We start from the raw sequence: 19575 nt of genomic DNA on the forward strand, positions 1-19575 counted from the left end.
GCGGCCGGCCGTCGGACGGCGGCGGGAGCGTGAGCAGCCGCGGCTCTCGGGCTGTGCTCCCGCTTGTCTCAGCACATCAGCTGAACTTGGGCTCTGGATTCCCCGCTATGAAATAGGGACACTCAGTAAATTATTCGGGAACGCATTAAAGGGTAATTTGCAAGATAAGTTACTGTTTCTAAACCCGATAGCTCTTATTTTCTAGTAGAGACTGACGGTATTTAATATTTGCGGTAACTTTATTAACACTACTTAGAAATTATTACTTCACTAGTAATTTTCATCAATTTCTTCTGGCTCAGATAGGTCACGCTGAGTCTTTTCGTGCTCAAACGGAAATCTCAGCTGTAGGTGGGAGGAAAATGTTCTAATTATATCCCTTAGACCTAGTCATTAAAGCTTGCCAAAAGTATTCCCCCATGTTTGCCTCTGACACCTTCTGCACGCTACCCCTCAGCTCTGTGGATTTGGTGGTGTCTTAGATACCACTGTGAGTGATTATTAATAAAGTATTGATTTGAAGCTTTGGGTGACTTTTGCACTATGTTCACCAGCTGTTAAATGACTTGCAAGCAAACTGCTTTGTATTCCCGTAGAATGAAAAGGCCATAAAACTTGTCCTTCTAGTACAAGAAGGGGGGAAGAAAGTTACAGAAGTATGCTGATAAAAGCACTCGGATTATTTTCATGGTGTCATTCTGGGCATAATTCTTCTGCATATTCCACATTACCTACAGCTTTTCCCAGTGAGTGAAGATTCATGGAGCTCAGTCAGACTCTGTTGAATGAGAACTTGTCAAGACATAAATGGCTTTTTAAGTTTCGTAGTATTGCAACACTGCAGCACTGCTTTCTATCTTAGAAACCTGCTACTGTATTACACAAGACACACAGTAGGTACCTGTGCTGATAGAACTTCAGCGTTAAAATGTACCTGAGGTGAACGTGCATTCTTTTCTTCACCCATTGAACTTCGACGAGTTTGCTGTGTCAAGAAGAGTAACTTTTGTATCTCAGTAGCACAGATTAGCTAAGCACTTGTCAAAAAAAAAAAGTTTTAGACCCAGACTGTGAAAACTGGCCATAAAATATTCCGGGTATAAAGCATATCAAAAAGAAAACAAAAGTAAATGTCAGATGGAGTGAAAAGGAGTAATGTCTTAGTTGTTTCAGAATGTGTGTTTAGTTCACTGTTTGCTTTCCCAGGGTCTCAGATCATTTTACTAATGCCTCATGCCTGTAGAGGTAGGTGGTAATTAAGTGTAGCCTGGAGCCTGTGCCTTGTGGAAATCACATTTGCTCACAGCCATACCTCTCCCTCCCTGTTTTTAAGTGCTTTATGGGTGTTAACTTTGTCCCCACCAGGGCAGCATCCTACATTCTCTGTGGATCTACTGTGGGTATAGAAAGGCATAATGCATATGTCAGTGTGTTCTCAGTGTGCAAAGGGAGAGCAGAAGCCAGAGCCACTGCCAAAGTAAAGAGTTAAATAGTACTGTTCTTCTCACTAACAGTGTTTTCCTTGTATTTGTTACTCTGAACAGTTCCCAGGAAATTCTGTCTAAACGTTAATAAACTGAAGAAAGTTTCAGGGAATTTTGGCTTGGGTTTGGTTTTTTGTTATGGAAAAACCCATAGAATATCTTGGTCTTAAATACAGTATAGTGTGCTTCCGCTGCTCAATAAAATTAAATTTGTTTTGACATACTTAAATAAGTTAAAATATGAATGTAACTGTGAGTGTGCCACCATCTAGTCTCCTAAATAACATTCAAGCATGAAATTACTTAGGTGATTAAAGCCTGACAGCATTCTTTCCAAATAAAGAGAAATCACCTGGAAGGCTTCAGAAATCCCCAAGGGCTGTTCTGCTCTAGTCAGGAGGTCTTGATAGTCTAGTGAGCTCTGAATGTTGTTTGGTTTTGCCTCAAACAAAAATTCTTCTTTCAAGTCTTTAGGTTCACAGTCTTTAGGGTAAAATGCTGTGAGTGTGGTGGTTGTCCAAAATACTTGGATGTCTGAAAGCTAACTGCTATTAGAAAAAGAAGAAAGTTTGTATCTCAACAGAATAAGCAACATGGTTGCAGACTTTCACAAGAAATTAGAATGTAGTTTTTGCAGTTACAAGTTCTGCCTGAATCTCCTATTGCTTCAGCTTGCCTAGCCGTTTGATAGCTTTGAAATTAAAGTGTTTTATAGGTATTAATTAAAAGGCATTAGCATAATTCCATGTGTTCTGCCTGGATGAGACCATAGTGATGATAGTTACAAAGCTCCTAGTGGAAACATATGGTGCTTATCAGTTATCAGTAGACTATTGATTAATGTGCCTGGGAATAAGTGTTGCAAGTATTACTCCATAAACAAATCATCCAAAGTCACTCCACTGGTCTGTCAGTCTCATGACCCAGAAATCTATACATACATATACAAGGCCACTGAAGAAAAGTGAAAAGTTTGGCCAGTTTTTCTGTCAATGCAGTGCTAAAGACATTTCCCCTGCTGGATATGTGCTGGCCAGGCTGCAAGGAAATTAATTATATTTGTGAACTTTGAGTAAGAAAAAGGATTTGGAATAGTCCTCTGTATTGATTCATTATTTATATGGGTAGTCAGTGTCAATTTTCCAGAAAAGGTCATATGGATATTAATTGTATTAAGCACTTCCTGATTTACAATAAAAATTTTCTCTTACAGCAGCTGATACTTCCTTGCACAGTATTCCTTAAGTTAGTGCTTAAAAATATGATTTCATATTTCAGTGTAAATAGTATACAATGCCTACTTTTACTCCTCCCTAATACTCTTAATGATAGTGGGGTTTTACAGGAAATCTGAAGATATTTTCTGATAACAGTGATTTTTTTTTTTATTTAGAGGAGTTTGGCATTTGAAAACCTCTAAGTCCTACCTAAACTTCATTATACTACAGGAGTTGAAAAATCAGAGTGCTGAGCTTTGTTGCATGCATTAATTTAAAATATGGGCAGTTTAAATTCTGTTTTGAAATAGTTTTCGTCCATCATAAGGTACATTATTCTCGCAGGAGTTTGCTCTTCTTGTCTGACTGTGCTATCTCACATGAGCCTAATCACTGTGTAATGTGGCAGTGTAAATAGCAACAGAGCACAGGTTACTTGGTGAAGAAAGGTGTCATTATGGTTCAAAGCTGGAAGAGTGGGATGGAGACTCCTTTTCTTTTAACTGTCCTTTAACTGTCTTTTCTGGGGCATGAAAGTTTCATCCTTAGGGCATTCCCAGGCTTCTGCAGCAGAGGTAATGATCAAACAAGTTCTGTCCATTACCACTTGGCATGGAAAGCACCTTCCTTTCTGTTGGCAAACAACACAGCTGTTGCCTTGGAGAGCAAAATCAACCTTTGCCAGCCCAAGGCCTGGGTACCTCTGTGCCCAAGCTAAAGCCCATTATCTCCAGAGTCAGCAGGTGTGGCAGCACTTCCTACCTCTAGAAAAGAGCATTTCAGGTACATTACCAAATGTAGTTTAAGACTTTCTCTGCCTTAGAAACTTCATGCTAGCAAAAGCAAGAATTACCACGTAATGATCCAGTTTAATTGCTGCTGTTCCTGGATATGAAAACTGGATGTTGTGGAAACAAAAAAAGGTACAGAGAGCAGTCTAGAAAAGTGCTTAATGTGTCAAACAACTAACATTTTAAAAAAATGATAAGTTCTCAAGGCTGTGGTGTACACAGGGTATTTAAATTAATATTTGGCTATTCTTGTACTTGCATTTGACTTAGTTTTGTTCAGCACAGAGGAAGAATAACAACTATTATCAATAAGAAGAAAAACTGATGTGGTTTTTAGGAGATCTGAGTTTTATTTCACTGGAAACCTGTTTCATAATCAAAAAGAAAGGGTAGCAGTTTGATTTGAATTTTGGGATATATCCTAGTTTGGGGTTCAAAATCCATGCTTTTCCAGCCTAAGCATTTTTTGAACTCCCCAGGAGAGGAAGGTGAAAAACTGCTACAGTAAGCTCACAGATTGTCTGCTCTACCTTCACTGGGGAAAAGACCTGTCATTACCATTCAAAGTATACTTTTCTGTGGCTGGTTTTGTCCTAGCATTGCTCTGTCCAAGAAGATTAAACCTATGTTCTACTTTGGAAGATAAAGTAATTTCCACAAGAAACAGGTCTAATTCCTAGGACAGGAGTTACACCATATAGAGAAATTAGTTTAAACTGTACTGCAGTAATAAGGCCTTGGTTAATTGTCTGAGTAACAGCAGTATGGATTTTGATTTGGAAAATTGTGACTTGCCCCACGCCTAAAATATGTGTGGAGGAAGGAGGATTTTGCTCACAGAGAAGATGAAATAGATAAGAGTAGTAGGAGGAATCCTATCTCAGATAAAATATGAACAAAGTTTAAAATCTGGCTCTTAATCACCTTAAGTTGCCTCTTTGTGTCTGAATTTCCTAAGTTAAAAAGATGCGCACTTCTTTTTTTGTGAACCTCTTGGTCATATGCAAATAAAAAGCTCCGTGTAGGAGTGCAGTATATCACTGAATAAGGGGGGTTTTGTGTCAGACTGGGATGTTGACTGATTGCAGTGGTCATTCATTAAACTGACTCTAGTATGGCAGTTTGTTTCTATAGACTGAATATACTTACCTGCTATGTCTGTAGAAACAATTCAAATGGCCAAAGAGACACTGCTTGCATAGCACTTAAATCTACAAAGTGTTCAACTAGTGAGATTATACCAAGTCAGATCCTGGCTTCTTCTTTATAAGAACAGAATTGTAAATAGTATGGGATTTTTTTCCCTGGAACAGCCCAAGAGAAGAGTCACGCACTTCATTGCAATTAATGTGACAGCTTAATTTGACTAAAGCTGTTTTATATTTCTTCTTGTGACTTCCTGAATTCCTTTATGACATTACTTAAGTGACGTATGTTCCTCTTCCCTTTCTTAGTCTCACTAAATATATCTCTGTGACTTAGAGTAATGTGAATTTTTCAGTCCTAGGCTGGCCTGTGGATTCTAATATCCTGCATACCAACATTCCCACTCCATTGACCCAATTCAGTTCCTGTGATTTTTCATGAGATGTGGCCCATGGACTGATCATCCTCTGCAGCAGTCAGTAAATTAGTTATGTTAGTTTAACAGTGGAAACAAGCTGGGTTTCTTCTCTGGAGAGAGTAGATCTACTGATGGCAGTCTAAAAAAAATTAATCTCTGTCACACAGAGCATTTTTCTAAGCACTGATTCCTCTGCATCCATTCTCAGTCACGGGGGGAACTGGTGCCTTTATGGGATTAAACTGGTCATGTCTGGACTATGGCTGGAGCAGCTGCTGGGAGCATGCTCGGTGTTTAGTTTGCATTACTGTTGTGTTTAGGAGCCTCAGTGATAAAGCCTGTTGTGGTGGATAATGTATAGGGACAATACACTGGGGTGGAAAACAGGAGTGGAAGTGAGCAGCACTCTCTGGGTGCAGTTCCAGACAGCTCTGCTCTGGAGTTATTTGTGCAGAGAGGGAGCACTGTTGGCCAGTTCAGTACAACTCAGAACTGTCAGCCTGTGCTTTGAGGCTCTGCACCTTAATGGTATTTTGGAAATGTCAAGAATGCTGCTCTTCAGATACTTCTCATACCCCTGCATACCCCAACAGGATGGAAAGTCATCTATTTATATGACAGAATAAAAGGTCTGGTTTGATTATTCTAACTGTATCTAACCAAAATATGGTAACTTTGTTTTTCTTTGGATAGATATGCGGCTTTTTTTGGTCTGGATAGCTGGAAAAAATAGCTCATAGTGTGTTATCATGGTCAGTATTGCCAGTTGTTTATGGCCTAAAGCACATTCCTGTGATTTTTGCATGTGTTCAAAATATATATTCCCATAAATGCTAGTTGAGGCCTTGTGTGATTAATATTTCTGTTGATTTTATGTCACTAAAGGTGTGATAAAATAAGTAACCAAATAAAACTACCTGTGTTGCCTCCTCCTGTCCATGAACATTTTGTAGAAATGAGTTGTGATATTCAAATTCTGATATAGGCAAGAAAATGTTCAGTTTTGTGAGTTCATGGTCAAGGTAATCCTATTAATTCTTCTGCCTTCAGCATCTGCAGTAGTGAGGCAGATAAACAGTTCTTAGGATTCCTCTCTTGACTGGATTTCCATCCCTAATATATTTTAAATGACTCAATGGTATTACAGTGAATTCATTAGGTGAACACTGGAAGAGACTTTTGCCTATACTGCTGTGCAAAAGATTGTCAAATCTGGGCTTATTGGGCTTGTTTTGCATGCCTGGCTCCATAACCCTCAGACTACTCATACTGCCTTGCACCTGGTGATAATCTCTGTGTTTCAGAGAAATGTCATTTATAGAAAATTAACCACAGCAGGATTCTTAGAAAATTATTGTAACCATTAAAAAAATCAGGGGAGAGGAAGGTTTCTTGGTCTTTAGAATTTCTATTTGTTGTTAAGAACTTTTTTTAAGGTTCTCTCATTCTGTGTAGGAACACTAGCAATCTGTTTGGGGATACCTGCACTTTTTCATTTCATACCTATGAAATTTCACCCTGCTTTGGAGGAGTGTTGTAAAAGCAGGCTTTAGTATGCCATCCACAACTCTTCGGGGAAAGGTGACTTTTATCTTCTGTTCTTACAATCATGTCCCTTGTCCTCCCTGCCAGCTAGCCTGCAAGAGGGAAAGGAGAGCAAGAGCTCTGTTTGAGTACTAATAATTTGTAGATAGCTTTTGAGGTGTGGAATTACTATCCTTATCTCACGTGGAGCTTCTTACTCAATTTAAAGTCCTATTGGCAGTTCTAAAATGTTATCAGCAGTGCTGTATATTTGAATTTCATTTACAGCACATCAACTGCTTGATTTAGGTACTTGGACTTATATTTTATTTATGTTCCTGCAGCTAAGTCGGTTTGAAATCTATATCATGAATTGCTTGATACAGAAAATGCTAAATAACATATACACACTGCAAGGCGATTACGGAATTGAGCTGTTGTCCTCCAAGACAACATGATTCTGTACGGCATTTTTTCCACACAGAATCTATTTGAATGTCTTAGAAATAAATAATATGGAAAGGATAAAGAAACATCATCAGTAGACATAGCAAGGACAAAGAGGAATGATTCCTCTTTTTACAGAAATCAGATAGTCATATGAAACAGATTACAGAAATTAATTACAGATTGGGGGGGGGGTGGTGTTTGAACTGCCCTGACAGGATGCAGTGTTCTTTCCTACATATCAGAGGATGAGCAACAGAAGATAATGGGGACAAAACAAAGCCAGTGATTTTGAATAGAATCAAACCCATTCCAGTATTTCTGGTTGGAAGTAAATGTTGCTCTCCCCTGGGAGGGAGGGTTTGAAATACTTGAAACTAACACATCTTTTTGTCCTGTTGCAGGTCGGCGCCGTGCCATGAGCTTGCTGCAGAGCGAGGGCAGCTGCGGGGGCCGTAGAAGCTGTTTTTAAGAAGAAATTAATGTAGCAGAGCAGTTTAAGGTCAATCTAAACTGAATAAAGCTACCCAAAATGTATTGAGTGCAGTGAGTGCTAATAGAATTCTGGAATTTTATTACTCATTAAAAGTGCTATATATGGCCAGAATGTCCCAAGTTTGCAAGTTTTATGAGCTTTAGATGGTTTGCCATTTTCACAAATTTACCCAGGCTGTGAATCTAAAAAATTGATTAAACTTCAAATCATAACTAAAGAAGGAAAGGTAGACAAGTCCCCCAAATAAATTCCATTTCCATCTCAGGATTATAAAATTACCTGTCTTTTGCCTATGATTGTTTCCCTTGGTAACTGCAGGAAACTAAAGATAACCTGATTTCTTGGTGCAGACAAGGCAATTCATGCTTTCAGTTCTTCCCTTGAAATTAGCTGCTTCTCTCTTGAGCTGGAAGAGAGAATGTGATGAGGGAATAGTTGTGAGCAAAGCATTGAGAGAGGAATCCAGGTGGCATATGAGGGGCTGGGAATATGGAACAAAGGAAGAGCAGGCTGGGTTTATAAAAATGGATGATTGAAAAGGCAAGAAAGGGCAGAGAGTACCTTGTAGAGAGCACTTGCCTTAAACCTGGAATGAAGTCATCAGTGTCCCATATGTGTGAGTGAGTATTGGATTACATTGATAGATATTATGCTGTAGGATTTTTTCAGCAATTGCTCAGATAGCTCAAATGTCACTTTGGTAGGAATTTATATATTCAATTCTGTGTGACCCATATGTAGAATTGGCTCATTTTCAACCTTACTTTGCACACTTTTTGTAAAGATCATTAAACTGTCTTCAGTGTTACTGTGTTTTTCCCCGGCATTTATCTTATAGCATGCAAAATGGATAGTGCTTTCTTGATTGGTCTTTCATACCACTTGTCCATAGTTGTATTCCATTTATTTTTCTTCCCTATCCATCATTTGTAGCTCACTAAATGAATAGTATGCCAGCAGTTATGTTCTCTGAATACAGTTTTGTGGCTTCTCTGTAGTTTCTCTGTAGTTTATGCAGTTTCTGCTACATAAATTCTCTGGAAGAATTTCTCCATGGAAAGGACCATGACCAGAAGTTTCTGCTTCTTTTATACCTTTTCTGTATTTTACTTCTTTTCTATGAATAGTGATGACTGTTTCAGTGAATACTAAACAAGGTGGAAAGCATTTTTTTCTCTTGAGACTGTAGACCATCAGTGTAATACTTCAGATGTTTTATTGCTAGTAAAAGTTTTCCCTCATTCCCAACTGAACTCTGTCTTTGGAGGACAGTTTGAGTGACTATGAAAGCAGGGAGGACAGCTTGAGGTGCCAGACCTCTCTGAATCCCTGAAGGGCTGAACTGCATGCTTAATTGGTAACCATAGATCAAGCTATTGATTTGGATTATATAGTGTCTACAGTATGGTATTGATTTGCAGTATGTACTGTCTACAGTACCAGATTGATTGAGGTATTGAGAAGCTTCTACAGAACTAAAATGAAAACAGAAAGTGATATTTTACATTCTATAAGTACTGCTTTTTTTTTCACTGAGTGATTGTCACAGCCTTCATTTGACCAGGAAAAATTGCTTCTCTTTATTCCTCATTTCCCCACTGTCTTAACTCAAGTGAACACAGAGATTAAGGATTTTAAATGAGGAAGGATGGACAAGCATTTTTTGAGTAATTACTTCTTGTGACTTACACAAACAATTGTAGTTGTTCGTGTTGAAGAAGTTGTGGCTGCAACTAGAAAACAATAATTGGAAAACCTTTTAAAAACCGGATTTTTCAATTATCTTCACTCTTACAGTGTGAAGGACATGATTAGATGAGATTTGATCACAGTAAATATTTGCCTCCCAGAAAATCTTTGGCAACTTTTAAAATAAAGCTGTCTGAAGTGCTTTGAAGTACTATAATTCATGGAAGAGGAGAAGCTTATCTACCTAAGTAACTACAAATGTGTTTACGAATGTTACTTGTCAACAAAACATATTGCTGGAAATTTTAGAAGAACTAACTGCAGGTGCAGTAGCTAATTCAATTTCACTCCAGTCTTCTCCTGTATCTTAGGGCAAAGCTGACTTAGGGTTTGTAGTAGAGCTTGCCAAATATCAGAACCTCTGTTTATTGGAAAAGCAGAGTTGTGAGGTAACAAGGGGCAGCAGGGACATCTTTGGGTGCTGGCAGTTCATCCAGCAGCTGGCATGGCTGCAGTTAAAGTCTCTGCCAACTGTCTCAGCTTCTCAGCTAAACCGCTCACTTGTTAAAATCACAGAGCAGGCTTTTCTTTCAAAATTATTCTGGTTTTACTCTTGATACCTGTATTCTAATCTCAAGGGAATTTACAGGAATATTCATTGTACTTTGTAGCAGATAGCTATTGTTTCACAGGTACTGTTGTGAGTGGCAGAGTGCACTGTGATAAATAATTCCAGCATAGGAAAGCCTTCACTGTAATGTAAGCTAAAACTGAGGTGCATAAACTCAATTCTGTCACAGGAAATACACAGCAACATCTTTGTAGATGGATCTTAGCAGTGTTTTAAACACAATCCTGAGCCTTGTAAATAGTATTTGAAACCTGTTTAATATCCTAAAATGAGTTACTGCTTTTTTCTTACTACACTTTCTTTTTTTGGAAAATTGCATTTCATTCCTATTTTTCCATTTATCTGCTAGTTATTTAAACTGGGGATTTGGTAAGCATTATTCCATTTTAATCTCTTGTTGGCTGCTCTTATTTATGATTAGCTTTTCTTTGTAGAAATAAAGCTGCTGTTTTATCAGCAGGCCTATTGAGCTGTCTTCATACTCCACTAAACAGGGTGTTTGTAACCAAGCTATAGCTGTGAAAACTGATTTCCTGTTGTGAAGTGAGGGAACATTTCTAGCTTGTGACAAAGATCACGCTGGTCATAGCTCAGGGAGCTCTGAAACAAGGCAAGCTAGGTGTTTTCTTTCTTCTGCTTGTTTAGGAGTATGATTCTCAGGCATGTGGTGAGCTTGCTTGGCAAGCAACATTGTGAAAGGAAGTTCATTACCTCTTTTTGAAGTGGCAACTTTACCTCCACTTCCCCTAGCAGTGTTGCTGATGTAGTTGCTGAGCAATTATTTCCTTTTCCAGCAAAGAACATAAATTCCTTCCTGGTCTCCACAGCCCACTAGGTTCTACTTCCCCTTGTGCTTGCAGGCAGTGACAATGATCTGGCCTTTGATCCTTGCACCACAAGTGCTCTCTGACATTTTTCCACCCCATGTATTTTTCCATTTTATTGGTGTTTCCATTAGCACTCGGGAGCTTTGATCCCTCATGCCTCTTTAACTGCACTACTTAATTGTGAATCAATATGTTAGCCTGCTGCTTTTAGAATGAGCTGATACTGGCAAGTTTGATGGACGGGATACCCTTTTTCAGAATGAGCTGATACTGGAAAATTTGATGGAGGTGATTCCCTTTTTTACTCTATTTCTAATGATTTTTGTGCATACATGCAGGTAGGCATGATGAACTGGAACAGGCTGTTAGTTACCTTGTGCAGGTTGCAGGCATTCATGTTCCATCAGATTCCAAACCTTCACCAGTTAGCACTGACTTCCAGTCTGTTTGCTGTTCAAATGGCTTCAGATGCAACACTCAATTCCAAGTCCAGTGTAATTTTCATAGTTACTAATAATTTTTGTGTCTGGAGGTTTTCACCCTGTTTGCTGTATAATGAAATTGAAGGATGACCAACTGATCAAATGGTTGTATAACAAAACCAACAAACTGAACAGTGTATAATGTAATGCCAAACAGATGAAGTCAGTCTGGAAAAAAAGACAATTTTGCTTTTTTTCTTAGCTGTGATCATCTTGGCTGTTTATAAAATGAGAAACAAATGAGAGGAGGTTTAAGAAAGTTTAAGTAATTGTTTTGAAGTAGTATGTGAAATATTCTTTGATGTTTGAGCTATGTGAAGTACTTGCAGAAACAGGACTAAGTTCTTAGTGTCTTTACATATTCCTCAAGTTTGTTTCCAGAATACTTAACGTGCCATTTGTACAAATAAAATGTGTTTGAGTTTGAAAAGTGCTACAACCCCAGTCATGCCACCTCCAGTGAAACCATGTATTTCCAAGTTTTCTGAAATTCATTTCATATTTTCTGGTCATTGCCACATAAATACCATTGTTTTTAAAGTTCTCGCTGTGTTATTATTTGGCCACTAATGTCTTGCTGGTGGTAAAAATATTTTAAATTAAGTGCTTGGAAATCTGTTGGTAATATTGGAATATCTTTCCTTGCTTTTCTGCATTGTAGAGATGCAGGTCACAAATGTCCTGTAGACAATGAAATTCTGCTTGAAAATCAACTTTTTCCTGACAACTTCGCCAAACGGGAAATCCTTTCATTAATGGTCAAATGTCCCAACAAGGGCTGCAGCATGAAGATGGAGCTCAGGCACTTAGAGGTGAGAAGTAGTTTTGAAAATATGGAACCTTGCTTTCATGGACAAGTAAAAATTTGAAGTTACTTAAATAGATGGTCATATCTAGTACTCATTTATGCTGAGTCCATGCATTTTTCTTTCAAGACTATAACTACACATACTGTTTTTTAATGAGTATTTAATTATAGTTAGGTGATTCTCAAGTGAACATCACAGTGCATGACAATTGTACTAATGCAGCCTTCTGCTGAGGATCATTCATGTCTGTCTTTTGATCAGCTATGTCTGTGCTTCACACAAGTTTATTATATTCAACTAATATATGTAGCTACCTTGAGAGACTATTTAATAGTCTCTCAAAGTAGCTACATATAATAGTTGAAATAACTATTTTGGAAAATAATATATGCCATTAAAAGGATAAATATAAAACTCAATTTTTACTGAGAGCTTTCTTAAAGCTCTGAATACATGAAGCCTTAACCTTAGTAGTGCGACAGTAACAGGCTGTTGGTAGAGTCAGCATAAGTGTGATTCGTTTGTCTTGCACTGTGCTTTCTCTTGAAAATGGATGAGATGATTGTTCTGATTTGAAGTATCAGATCCTTCTTCTGCCCTTCTGCAGGACCACCAGCTGCAGTGTGATTTTTCCACTGTGGAATGCCTACAGTGCCAAGGAACCTTCCCAAAGAACCGACTGAAGGAGCACATGACCCAAGAGTGTCTGAGGCGTCAAGTGTGTTGCCCAAACTGTGCCACGTCCATGGCCTATGAAGATAAAGAGGTATTTAGCAGGAGTCTCAGTTTGTCAGCCTGCATTCACATGGGTTTGCTTGGAAAGGGAACAGCAGTTATAAAAAAAAAACAAACCAAAAAAAAACAAAACCAAAAAAAAACCAACTGAAAGGTTTTGGTCTAGAAGAGCTCTCTGTGCTGCTGCACAGCTGAGAAGCTGCGAACTCGGGACATGAGCCTAGAACAGGCAAAAGCTGGGGAGAGATTGTCCTTAAGTAAAAACTTATGTGGAACCATGTAGTGTGAGGAGACTTGTGGACTTGTGTAAGAACCACTGATTTCTGACCTTACCATCAGACAGGCTGTATCTACTGCCCATGGAACACAAAAAGCAGTATTTACACGTGCAGTTTTTATGCCTGGGAGAGAGGATGTAGCAGGAGATAACTATTTTGGGGATATCTGCTACCACACAAGACCAAGATAATTTCTGAATTCTTCTTCTGGCTATGCATTTTTCACTTGGGTGATACTGAGGATAATACTTTCCTTTTGCTGTTACCATTTCTTTATCTCTATATGGATGTGTTTTATCTCCAAGACTATTGAATGTTCTTGGATATTAATATTGTGAATTGTCAATCAAATGTACCTCATATAGTCCAGCAATACAATTAAAAAACAAACAAGTGCTTTCATATAGTTCCAGTACAATTGAACATGAATTTTAGAAACTTACGGTTAAAATCAGATTTCTTTGAAGCATAAGAGCTTTAGGAAATCAAATATCTGCAACTTCATGAATCTCTTGTATAAGTCCAGGAAAAAGCAGTTATGTAAAACATACTGTTAAGGGTGAAGGTATTATCTTTGTTTCACAGTTTCATATAGCTAAATGCAAAATTAGGTATATAAATAAAAATCTAATGTCTGATCAAGCCCTCTCTTAAACTGGGTAACTTTACTGATGTTTTCTTCCCTTTCTTTTTTCTGTTTGATCACTTAAGCTTCATGACCAAACCTGTCCACTTGCCAATATATATTGTGAATATTGCAACACAGTGCTCATCAGGGAGCAGGTAAGAGACTCCGTTTTGCTCTGTTTGTTCCAAGTCAGATGCTTTGTTTTTACATTGCTTCTTTAATCTGAAATTAAACTTGGAGATACAGTTTGTCTACTAGCTGCTAAATCACTATCTGCCTCTTTCAAAATGTTCAGTGCAGGTGTGATACTCCCTTAAATGCTGCTCCAGCTTGCAGTTGCAGTCTGGCAAACCTCTGTAGGATTTTGGCTGCACATCACATTGTTCAGCTGTACTGCTTTTTGACAGGGGCCATGCTGCACATCTTTAATCTTGGATGGAGTTGAAAAAATACCAACAGCTGCCAGTAGTTATAGCTGACATTACAAGGGGAGGCTTTGATTTGGGCAGAGAGGGGTAGTTTTTGTACTTAGAAAGCTACTATTGGAAAGTAGGTATAAATAGTAAATAGTAAATAAATAGTAAATAAATAAATACTATTGGAAAGTAGGTATATAAATTCACTACCAAACTGAGATGCTGCTTGTCCATTACTGCTTGTCCATTACTGTTGTAATAGCCATTATTATTTCTTCTGTTCAATAACAACTTCATTGGCAGAAAAATGATAAATATTGATTTGTTTAATTTGGGATGGCAACTATGTTGATGGCCTGGGTTAAAATAAAGAATGATCTTGTAAAATTGCAAAATACTCTGAGAAACAGGATTGAGCTTAGTAATGACAAAGGAAAAAGTCTGTTGTTAGGTAGAATAATGAATTGCAGAAATGGGGAACAAAGAATTCTAAACATTTGTAATAATAGCTGGTCTTTATTAGCCTTGTGCTTCATCATGATATTTAAACAAGGCAAACACCCAGGGTTATATAAACAGGGATTCTGCCTGTGAAACACTGAATTATCCTTTGCTCTGTTTAGGGCTCATAAGGCATCAGCTGAAGTTGTTGTGCTTTTGAGGGAGGATAGATAGGCAGGATCCAGAGCAGTGAGATGACTGATCTGGATCTGGAAAACATGGACCACAAAAAAAATTGAAGTAAATTGAACTTTTTGAGATGATAATAAAGAGTGACACAATAAGCATTGTGCAAGTAGTCCTTCAGAAGGGAAGGAATTGAACGTGAACTGGCTGGAGGATAGGCTAGAAACAAAAAGTGTTTGGTCTAGCAAGGAAACCTGAATGCTTTCTGAGGCCTTATATAAGAACAAAGTCAATGAATTGTTACAGTACATACAAGTGGGATGTATAATTTCTATCATCAGCTAAAATTTCTGTTCAAAACTTCTGTATTCCCTTAAGAACTTCCGTAGGTATAAACTGATCTGACTTCAGGTGCATTTTAAACTTTTCTGTTCAAAATCCATCCAGCTGTATCCTTTCTGGATAAGAAAATACTCTTAATGGAGAAGTAATATCAAATCTGTTCTGTTTTAGATGCCTAACCATTATGATAATGATTGTCCTACTGCCCCAGTGTCATGTTTTTACAGTGCCTTTGGGTGTCCTGAAAAGGTAAGACTTTCATCAGTACCTTCTGAATTGCAGACTTTCTGCATGATTTTGTCCGTTGCTTTTGTAATGTGTTTTCCTAGTATGGTCTCATTCACCAACCCAAAATCCTCAGTGATTTGTGGTTGTGGGTTTTTTGTTTGGAGGTATCTTAATTCTGAAGCAGTGCATGTTGATACATTGCATTTCAAATTTGCTTTTTCAAATTTAAAAAGCTCTGTGAACAATTTGCTTGATGATCTTCCTTTTATTGTTTCATGTTTTCTCAGCTTTCATGTCAAAAAGTAGCTTCTAGCATTTCTTCCAAAGTTGTGGCTAAATACGCTTATGACTCCTAGAGTTCCATAAAGAAAATCAATTTTATTAAATTCTAAAATTATTAATCTAGATACTTTTATTTCTAGTTTTTAATACTTCTTGCTAAAATTGGGTCTTTCACCTTCATTTCCACAGTAGTTTTCATACACCATTTGGTACCATGGACAGGTTAGCAAATTTAGAACACAGAAAAATTCTAAGTAATTTGTTACTAACAGTCTTTCAGCATGTGTTTGTTCTGAATTGAACGGTGTTACTGGAAGTGTACACCATAATTAATGATGGATTCATAGGGATATTATCACTCCTACAAAACCTGATTTTTTTTATCATGAATGCTCATTAACAAGTAGATGACCGTGAATGCACAGCGCTTGCCTTTGGAATATTTGACAAGAATATTTTCAGTATAAAATATTCCATATTTCTTCATATCTTGCTTTTACTTTCAGGTGCACAGTTTGAAATATACTGTTCCTATTTCCCACTTATGTACTACTGAAATACTTCATGTTTTTACTCAAAATTGCCTCCATTTGAAGTGTGGGTGTTGGCCTTTAATAAGAAGTTATTATTATATTGTTATATTATATTATTATAAAGGCCAGTTCTCAGTCTTTTCCGGAGAATTTAAATTTTGTTGTTTTCCTGGAGATGCTGCAGCTTCTGTAAAAATACAATCAAAAGTTCCCTTATTAAGCATTACATAGAATTATGCAACTATACAATATGCTATTACTAATGATAATTATTCTAACAAGAATATGTTTGTGACATCCCAAAGTCCCACGCCAACAAAAACAATAATGCACATATCTGATTTATATTACAGTCATTCATGTCAGTTCTACCTTAACTTTCCAGGTTTACAATTTTATGCTGAAATCACCTCATATCTGTGCTTTTTTTGAACCCCAGCTGTATCAACATCAGGCCAAAGACACAAAGACCTTAAAGGTCTTTTCTAACCTAAATGATTCTGTGATTTGCCCGCTGGTATTTGAACTTCTTTTTCCATTTTTCCTAACAGTGATATTGAATTTGGAGCTCTCCGTTGGTAAAGTGCTATTTTGTAAAACCTTTGTCGTTGATTCACTGCAGCTTTTCTCACATGACAAAAGCAACTACTTGTTTGATTTTCTTTAGAGCCACATTTAAAATGTGATTTTAGATTTCTGATGTGTTCCTAATGCTGTATCTCTTAAATCCTAGATGCAAAGGAATGAACTGGCACGACATATGCAGGAGTTCACTCAGTTGCACATGAGGTTGATGGCTCAGAAGTTTCAGAATATCAGTGTTACTGCTGCAAATCCTGTGCCCTTCATCAATGGCCTACCCTTTGAGCCTGCCCTGTTCTCACATGTGTCACATGCTGCATACAACTGCAATCCAGAAGTTGAAAACTTCAAGGAAACTATTCAGCAGTTGGAAGGTCGTCTGGTGAGACAAGATCACCAAATCAGGGAACTCATTGCTAAAATGGAGACTCAGAACACACACGTGGCAGAACTCAAACGCACTATACGAAATTTGGAGGAAAAGATTACTGAAATGGAGGCACAACAATGTAATGGTATTTATATCTGGAAGATTGAGAAATTCAGTGAACTGCAGAAAACCCAGGAAGAAGAAAGACCTGTAGTGATACACAGTCCTGGCTTCTATACAGGGAAGCCTGGCTACAAGCTGTGCTTGCGCCTGCATATCCAGTTACCGACTGCTCAGCGCTGTGCTAATTTTATCTCTCTGTTTGTGCACACTATGCAAGGGGAATATGATGGCCACCTGCCCTGGCCTTTCCAAGGCACCATTCGACTTTCTATTCTGGATCAATCAGAAGGCCCAGAAAGGCAGAACCGCGAAGAGGTGATGGAAACCAAGCCAGAGCTACTGGCCTTCCAGAAACCGACAGTTCACCGCAATCCGAAAGGTTTTGGTTATGTGACTTTCATGCACCTGGAGACCTTGAAGCAGAGAACCTTCATCAAGGATGACACGCTGCTGGTGCGCTGCGAGGTGCTCACGCGCCTGGACTTAAGCAGTGTCCGCAGGGAAGGCTTCCAGGCCCGCAGCACTGACGGAGCCATGTAGCCTGCAAGGCTTAACCACAGCAATAGAGCCTTGTTTGTGTTTATCCACATGGATCACAAAAGAGCTTCATTGTCCACAAAGGCTGGGTTTGTAAAAGATCATAGTTGCCAATGGAACTTTGTTGTTGCTGGTATATTTTTCTCTATATGAGCTCATACGTTTAAATATTTGGTAAGGTTCTCTCTTAAAATAATAAGCTACTTCTGTAGCAAGCTAAATAAATGAAGTGTTAATCAAAACTTAACCGCCTACAGGAAAATCCTATTGCAGAACCTGTGCATCTCAGCTTGGTAAAACTTTAGTCATATCGAATAGACCTGTAAGTCTTTTCACCTCAGTGCCTTGGAATAGATGCTGTTGCAAGGAAGGAACGAAATTATTAAAGAGGAGGGGTTTTTTGTTTGTTTGGGGGGTTTTTTGTTTGTTTGTTTGTTTGTTTTTTGTTTTGTTTTGTTTCACAGAGCTTGGGAAAGTTGAGAGAGTTTCTATATTGACTTATCTAGAATTTTGAATTGGCTGTGTGTCTCTTGAAGTTTGAAGTTAGGGTTAAGACTTTGTTCATGTCACCAAGGGTTCAGGGATGCTTTGATCCTTTCCTCCTTCAGGAAGTTGCATGTTGGTGCAGAGTTGATGTTGGTATTTCCAAAAGATACAAGGTAGTGTTGTGGAGAAGGCTAAATTACTCTGAGCTGAGTTCACTGAAGAAATATTTGTAATGTGGTCTGAAGATGCCTCCCTAATTCTCTTTATTTTGATAAATCTTTCTAGAAGTGTGTGCTCTAGACCCAGAATGTCAACCGCAATCATCAAGAGATATGAAAGTTTAGCATTTGAATGAAATCCCTTTGTGCTGGTGGGATCTCCTAGTGCTGGACATGTTTCAGGTTGTGAGTGCACACATGAGGAGCAAAGGGATGTAGTGAACAGAGAGGGTGATGCAGAATTTGTTTTACTGTTGTTGAAACCTGAATTTGTACCAAAGCTGAACTTGTGACCTGCATCTGTTCAAGTGATCTCTTGGTGTTGTGGGTGATGTACCCAAGTCATCCCCTGTGAATTCTCCATGGGCAGCTGGCCATATCAGCATCCAACTGCTGTGGGTATTGCCTGTCCCTTTAGACAATAGGAGCTGGGCCAACTCAGAAATATGGATGGTAAGGAAAGCCTGTTAATTCAGCAGTGTGATGAAAAATCGTAATCCTGTTTGCTTTTAGAAAGAAAATCTGGCTTTCTAGTTACTCATTTATCAAACACTAGATTCACTGTCAAAGAGGTTCCTAATGCTGGGTGTATTATTGTTTTCTCTACGGATTATATGCCATGTAATTGTTAGCTTTGACCAGTCAAAGCTGAATAGTTACAGTACACTGGTGCTAAAAATTTTAACTTTCATGGTGCTGATAAAGTTCTGAATCTTGTCTTTAAAAGGAGGGAAGAAAAAAGTTTTGTTCATCCCATAACCTAAGTACATGTCCAGATACTGAAGAAAGAACCAAAGATGCATGAGCTTATGTGTATTATTTATCCAAGCTAGTGGAACAACCTAAAGACTGGAGACACTGCAGCTTAAGAGATAGTGAATAGTGTTCCAACTATTTGGCATCATCAAAGCAATACCAGTGGGAAAAGGGTGCATTGCTTAATATAAAAGACTAAAGAAACACTACTATACTTTAGTGGTTTGGGAGGATACTCTGCCTGCCTGCATGAGAGGTAAAAGTTCCAGGACCCAGGCTACCACTTTGTTCATCAAATCCAGATGAGTAAAATTTCTTCTGCTAGTAGAACCTATTAGATGGAAGAGGGATTGTGTTCAGTGGAGTATTGTCACTACTGAAACATGAACTTCCTGGCTAATGGTAATTGCAGTTAGTTGTTGATGACTTTAGTTGATTCTCTGTCATTAGGGGACAGGTAAGCATATGTTACT

General features: G+C 38.2%; 1 protein-coding gene across 1 annotated transcript in view; it reads left to right on the forward strand.

The window, feature by feature from the left end:
• Positions 1–19556, forward strand: part of TRAF6 (TNF receptor associated factor 6) — a 20198-nt gene extending 642 nt beyond the window's left edge. Inside the window, exons 2-7 of the mRNA XM_031055810.1 lie at positions 7432–7482; positions 11814–11964; positions 12569–12727; positions 13686–13757; positions 15159–15236; positions 16764–19556. Coding sequence (XP_030911670.1) covers positions 7432–7482; positions 11814–11964; positions 12569–12727; positions 13686–13757; positions 15159–15236; positions 16764–17645 — 1393 coding nt within the window. The 3' untranslated portion in view covers positions 17646–19556. The remainder of the gene's footprint in view (positions 1–7431; positions 7483–11813; positions 11965–12568; positions 12728–13685; positions 13758–15158; positions 15237–16763) is intronic.
• Positions 19557–19575: the final 19 nt, after the last annotated feature.

Source organism: Geospiza fortis, unplaced genomic scaffold (genome assembly GCF_000277835.1).
Source record: "Geospiza fortis unplaced genomic scaffold, GeoFor_1.0 scaffold66, whole genome shotgun sequence".
Classification (NCBI taxonomy): Eukaryota; Metazoa; Chordata; class Aves; order Passeriformes; family Thraupidae; genus Geospiza; species Geospiza fortis.